This window comes from Glandiceps talaboti, chromosome 16, assembly GCF_964340395.1.
Source record: "Glandiceps talaboti chromosome 16, keGlaTala1.1, whole genome shotgun sequence".
Lineage (NCBI taxonomy): Eukaryota > Metazoa > Hemichordata > Enteropneusta > Spengelidae > Glandiceps > Glandiceps talaboti.
This window is the reverse complement of record NC_135564.1, coordinates 11,775,159-11,781,208: the sequence shown is the minus strand read 5'-3', so window position 1 is coordinate 11,781,208 and position 6,050 is coordinate 11,775,159. Positions and strand designations below refer to the sequence as shown.

General features: G+C 34.6%; 1 protein-coding gene across 1 annotated transcript; it reads left to right on the top strand.

Moving 5' to 3' along the window:
• The first annotated feature begins 1,501 nt into the window (after positions 1 to 1,501).
• On the top strand, positions 1,502 to 2,943 carry LOC144447109 (monocarboxylate transporter 12-like). The gene is made up of 2 exons (XM_078137014.1): positions 1,502 to 2,327; positions 2,675 to 2,943. The coding sequence occupies exons 1-2, from the start codon at positions 1,502 to 1,504 to the stop codon at positions 2,941 to 2,943; spliced, it is 1,095 nt and encodes a 364-aa protein (XP_077993140.1).
• The last annotated feature ends 3,107 nt before the right edge of the window (positions 2,944 to 6,050 follow it).

Genomic DNA, 6,050 nt, shown 5'->3' with positions numbered 1-6,050 from the left:
GATCGATCTATTGATTGATTGATTATTTGGAGCATGATTGATAGATTGAATGATTATTTTTTGTGGTGAAATAAAATTTACTTTTTGTGTGATATTGATCAATTGACTGATTTTTGTGGTGATGTAAAACTTTTTTCCTTCTTTCCCTGGTTAGTTTCTGAGTTCTGGGTAAATGTATAAGGCCAATAAAATTGATCTTTATGTCCACGCCCTAAACTCAGCACTCCCAATGAATGATGAAACTTGCTACTACTTCAATCTACCTCTAATTAACATATACAATGTATAATTATTCGTATTTTAACACGTTTCACTGAATATATTGTTGGTTGTCTGAGCGAAACAATAATAATCCTGTTATAAAAAAAAAATAACCAGTGCAGTTTTAACAAATAACAGTATTTGGAAATTCCTAAAAAGTCAAATTAGAGATGATAGAGAAAGATATATATCACTTCATGATTTATATCTATTGATAAAGTGCATTCATGAAAAACAACTTGTTTAGACTTGTTTGCTTAATTTTCACTTGAGGTCAATGACTCCGCTCAATTCGTAAAAGGGGCGAGATCAATAGATCAATGCAGGATAAAAAAATTAGACTTAGGCCTCAGACACCCCCCTACCCCGACCCCCTACTAACTAAATTGGCCAAAATTGAAAAACAAATTCAGAAGCACATCAGTTTCTGTAGTTAGGACTTCTATAGTACAGACACAGAAAATTTTACATCTCCTGGGAATATGTTAAATCGAGTATCCATCACTGAGTGACTATACTATGAGTACAATGTTGTCAGCAGATCATAATATTATATTTCCTTGGTATTAAAATGTATTTATTTTCAAGGCTATCATTTTGTCAGCACTATACTGGATAGTATATAGCCAGTACAGTATGAACTTAATTAGTAATCATCTAGTTCTGAAACAGCTGTAGTTTATTTTGCCATGATATGGGGACATAATATTTTAGCATTTATACCCACATACACTGACAATTAGTCAGGAAGTGTGAGTAAATATCAGTAAATGTTGGTTAATAAGACATGTAGACTGTAGTTTTTGTTTACTGATGTCTATTACAACCACCAGTAATGTATTTTTTCACAATGCTGTTGAGTTTTATTCACCTATTGACTACGCTCGTCATAGGCTACGTGCTAACCATGTCTCATTATGACGTCATAAAATCCCGTGGTCTAGGTGGGACCGGAAATACCCGAAAACTCTCGAAGTAAATCCGAAGGGAACTGACTGAAAAAAGGTCATTTTAAGGTGTTTGCAGACGCTTTTTAAAGTTTAAAAACCAGAATACGTTTCACTAACATGTCGTCTAGCAAAATAGCAATAGTCATTGTGAGCATTTTGAATCACCTTTAAGCTCTTGGAAGGGTTACTCCCAGTGCGTCAGCTATTATTACCTTTAATTTGTTGGACCCAATACATTTTATCTTAAAACGTTTTGTATTGTATGTATAGGATGTGGATATGGCCTTATCATGACACCGCAACTTGGGATCATTGCGCTTTACATACAGAAGCAATACAGTGTCGCAAATGGGCTTGCAGTATGTGGTGCTGGAATAGGAACTCTAATATTCACTCCAGTGTGGCAACTACTCATCCACTCATATGGATGGCGAGGGGCCTTTATTACATTTGCTGCCATTAATGCAAACTTGTGTGTCTGTGGAGCACTCTTCAAAACACCGGATGTGAAAATAGCAGAGGCAAACATTGACATAAGGGGGAAGAAATCTGTTGATAAAGGTTTGCCTGATACAGGTGTAAAAGAGGAACAGTCGCTTGACAAGAAATTTTCCTTGAGAAGATTGCGTAGAGTATGGGATTTCGATCTCTTCAGCACATACCCATCATTTTCAGTGCTCACATTTGGATATGTCTTTGGGATAGGTATCGGTTTTTTTGGAGCACCAGCACATATGATAGCGCGAGCATATTCTCAAAACGTTGGTTCTGAACGTGACATTGCCTTAATTGGTTCAATATTTGGCATTTTTGGGCTAATAGGCAGACTAATGCCACACATTATTTTACATTTGTCATGTCGTGCATTAACAAGTTTCAGGCTTTATGGATTGTCGCTTCTGTTCCTTGGAATAACCAATGTCATGAGTTCTTTGGCCGACTCCTACATCACAACCTGTATATATGCCTCACTGTTCGGGTTGTTTTCTGGCATGTACTTCACATTACGTCCACAGTCGATGAAAGATGTTGTGGGTTGTAGCAAGTTAACGGCTGGGTTAGCTTTAAGTTCTCCGTTTGCCAGTTTAAGCGTGTTGATTGGCCCACCACTAGCCGGTAAGTAATCTTACTAAACATTGATTGTAGCTAATTAAATGTTGTCTAAAAATGTTCATTTATGCAAATTATTAAAAACTATTTTATTATGAATCAGTCTCAAAACACTTAGCATTAAGAGGGAAATGAAGTTTACAGAAGTAGATTAGTCCTGACCACCTAGTCGCGCAACAAATTTGCAAATATTTTACATGAACAAAAATACCTTGACAAACTGAATCTGCCGTGTGAAGATCGCAAAAGCGTGAATTATTCCATCCAAGTTACGGCTTATTGCCACCTAATTTCTTGGATTAATATTATATATATGTTATATATAACTATACTCAACACATAATTCGTTGCAGGCTTGATATATGACACAACCAACGATTACAATAACTCCTTCTACTTTTATGGTGTGTGTTCATTGATTGCTGGTCTTGTCTGTCTCCCATTTGATTCAATTCTTCGACGGTACCAGACGAGAAGTGGCAGAAGTGATGATGTTGGTGTTTATGGTAAAGCAGTTGACGAAGTCTGTGTCAGTGACAAAGTAGTAAAGGTCGAAGAAGTTGAGATTGAAAACATGATTGCTGGTGGATATGACAACCCAGTAGAAGTAGAACTTGAATAGGGGTATTGCACAGATGCTTGAATATTACTTTAACTTTTGGGATAAAGTTTTAAAATTATAATCTACAATATTGCCAACATAATTAACCATCTTAACAAAGATCTTAAATCACTGATAATGTATTCATTTCAAGCATAAAACCTAGATGATTACTTGACTTTTGAAAATTAATGAAAGCTTATTAGTTTATGTTTATCTTTATTTTGTCCATAAAATTAATATTTTGAATTATTAATTCTTATAACAAGTTTGTATGTAAAATATCAATATTTTGTAATTTAGACTGACCCATGACTGTATAGCCTAGAATAAACGCCGAACCTCTGATCATGCGCCTATCAACACAAAACGAACAGCTTAGAGGGTCTAGTGACACGGTTATGGGGTCGTTCACTGTTGAAACACAAAATCAAGGATGAAATGTCATGTCACGGTATATTGTGCTGTTTGAGTATCAAAAAAGATGATGAAGTTAGAATAAACATGAGAATGATGCACAATCTTAACGTTGTCGCTATAGCTGTGAAGATTTCATGATTGCATTGAATTGTGCAAGGTTTTTATTTAATTTGATTTGACACACAGAATTTCGATGCTCATCGCGAGTCACACTTCTGTTCTTATTTTCGACATGCTATGTCTAATGTAAGCATCGAATTATCAATGTGCCTAATCTAATCATTATATTTATATTCACATGAGAGAAGTTCAACACTGCTATTCTGGGCCTGAGAGAGAATGGCATGCTACTTCAACTGTATAGCATCACCACGTCTTGATTGAGCTATTAATATTGTACACTCATACAAATATTGTTTAAACACATATACGTTATTTAGCTTATAATTGTATAAATGTTGCGCATTATAACTTATATACCATTAAGTTACACGAGTCATGATACGTAGTTGTTGATTTCCTGTTCCAAATGTTGAAATTCATTATATTTTGTTGAAATGCATAAATTAGATATGGACATTTAGCTTTGAAATTTTGTTGTTGCTTTATTTTGTTTTGTTTTGTTCCGTTTCGTTTCATTTCGTTTCGTTGTGTGTTGTTTTGTTTCGTTTTGTTTTTGTTTTGAGAGGAGCGTAGTGACCGAGAGAAGGGGGGGGGGGGGGTCCGAGAGGGTGGAGTCCATTAAAAGTAAAATCATTTTTATATGATGAGAACTAAAATGACCCCCCCCCCCACGCACAAAGTAAAATAATTTAGTTTTTTATCCTACATTGAACTATTGATCTTTCCCCTAATGTAATACTATATTAATATTGCGTAAATATTGTGCGTTTAATATTTGATGTAGTTTAACACGATTAGTTTTATAATAAAGTCTTATCGGTTTTCTTTTTCATATGTAATAGTTTGTGTTGAAAATGCTCAAAATTAAATTTGAATATTTGGTAATGAGATCTTGGATTGTATTATTCGTTTCTTTCCTGTACATTTGTCGTGTCATGCAATATACATGTGTGCAAATATTAAAGTCGACAAGAACTATTATACAGCAACGATTTGAAACTCCCAGTTTCATTGCATATATCAAATTAATTGGTATATATATGAGTAACTGTAAAAGAAAGTTGTTAGAGGAAATATAGCAAATACAATATTTAGTTTAAGGAAATGGCTAGTGTTTAATATATATTGAATCAGAAAAAAATATGACTATTGCCAAATAAATTTATCTTCAGACTGCACAAGCTGTATTTAGACGATGTTATAAATATTGACTTACTTCTCAATATTGTACAACATGAGGTGGATTGAATCATCAATAAGTACGTTTGTGTGTAGTTGTACACGTAAAGCGGCTAGAAAACATGACGAATAAGCATTTTACGGTATGTACCTTAAAATCAATGCTTCTATCGACCAGACCATGTTGAATTTCCACAGAAAACGTAATCATTTACAAATACTTCTAAGTTAAAATGTATCCAAGTCACAAGATTTATATAGCAGCTACGGGAATACAGGTTCACTACTTAACCAACAAGAATTAAACATAATATGAGGTCAGTTTGTATCTGGTTAGTTTATGTTCGGAAATATGATTCCCTATTTTTTATTATATTACAAGTGTGCTGCGCATTGCCATTGAGCTACAGAGCACACTTCCGGTCAAGTAGTTGTCAATGTCATAGAGTGTTTTCGACGATATGTGTTAACGCCAGCTAAACTTGCCTAAAGATTAAGGTGTGATACAATTACCACTAGTCTACGGATAATACTTCCATACAAAGTTAAAATGCAATCAATTACTGTAACTTCCTTTGAGGGTAATGAGATACAATATATTATTTATTTCTCAATACTCGTCTTCCTTCAGCTGATGAGGAAATGTCATTTCACAAGGGGGGGGGGGGTCTTGTCATTACAACTCAAAGATAAGTAGTGACAACACCTTTAGATCAGATTCAGAAGTATTATCTGTTGCCTGAAGATGTATTGGAGAATTGATATAATTAATAATACACCAGCACTGGTTAAATGTAATGACAGTTCTAATATACACCATATTTTGGTCATTGGAGTTCTGGCCATTTTAAATGAAGGCACCACAGATTTGGCAGCCAGGACTATTAAAATGTGGTCAAGGCTACAGATCGCATTGATACAGATGGCAATAAATGTAACCAGCATCCTGGCCTATTTGTATACAGTAAAACATACCATCCTGGCCTATTTGGTATACTGTAATATGTTTTACTGTATACCAAATGGGCCTGGATAGTAAGTCTTGATTTAGACCAAATGGGTCAGGATGGTATGTTTTACTCTATACCAAATATAGGCCAGGATGGGAAGATTGTATACCTAATGGGCCAGGATATATATATTTTCTTGCAAGTAGATATAAGTTAGCTTTGTTTGTTCATATGTTCATGAAGGAAAGAAGGCAATTTAAGAATTTTGGAAAATTAGAAGATGAGTGAAGTTATGGGGCACAAAAAGTAAATGTTGTATTCTATATTGTCATATTTTTTGCAAGAAATCACTGTGTTGTTGTAAATTTATTGAGAACTTCCAACTTCCAACTTCCAACTTCCAATTTCCGACTTCCAACTTCCGACTTCCGACTTCCAACTTCCGACTTCCAAGCA

Bases quoted from the DNA above. Each gene is read 5' to 3' on its own strand.
- LOC144447109 (XM_078137014.1), top strand. From the start codon at position 1,502: ATGACACCGCAACTTGGGATCATTGCGCTTTACATACAGAAGCAATAC. The intron at 2,328-2,674 runs GTAAGTAATCTT...AATTCGTTGCAG, and splicing joins GATTGGCCCACCACTAGCCG to GCTTGATATATGACACAACC.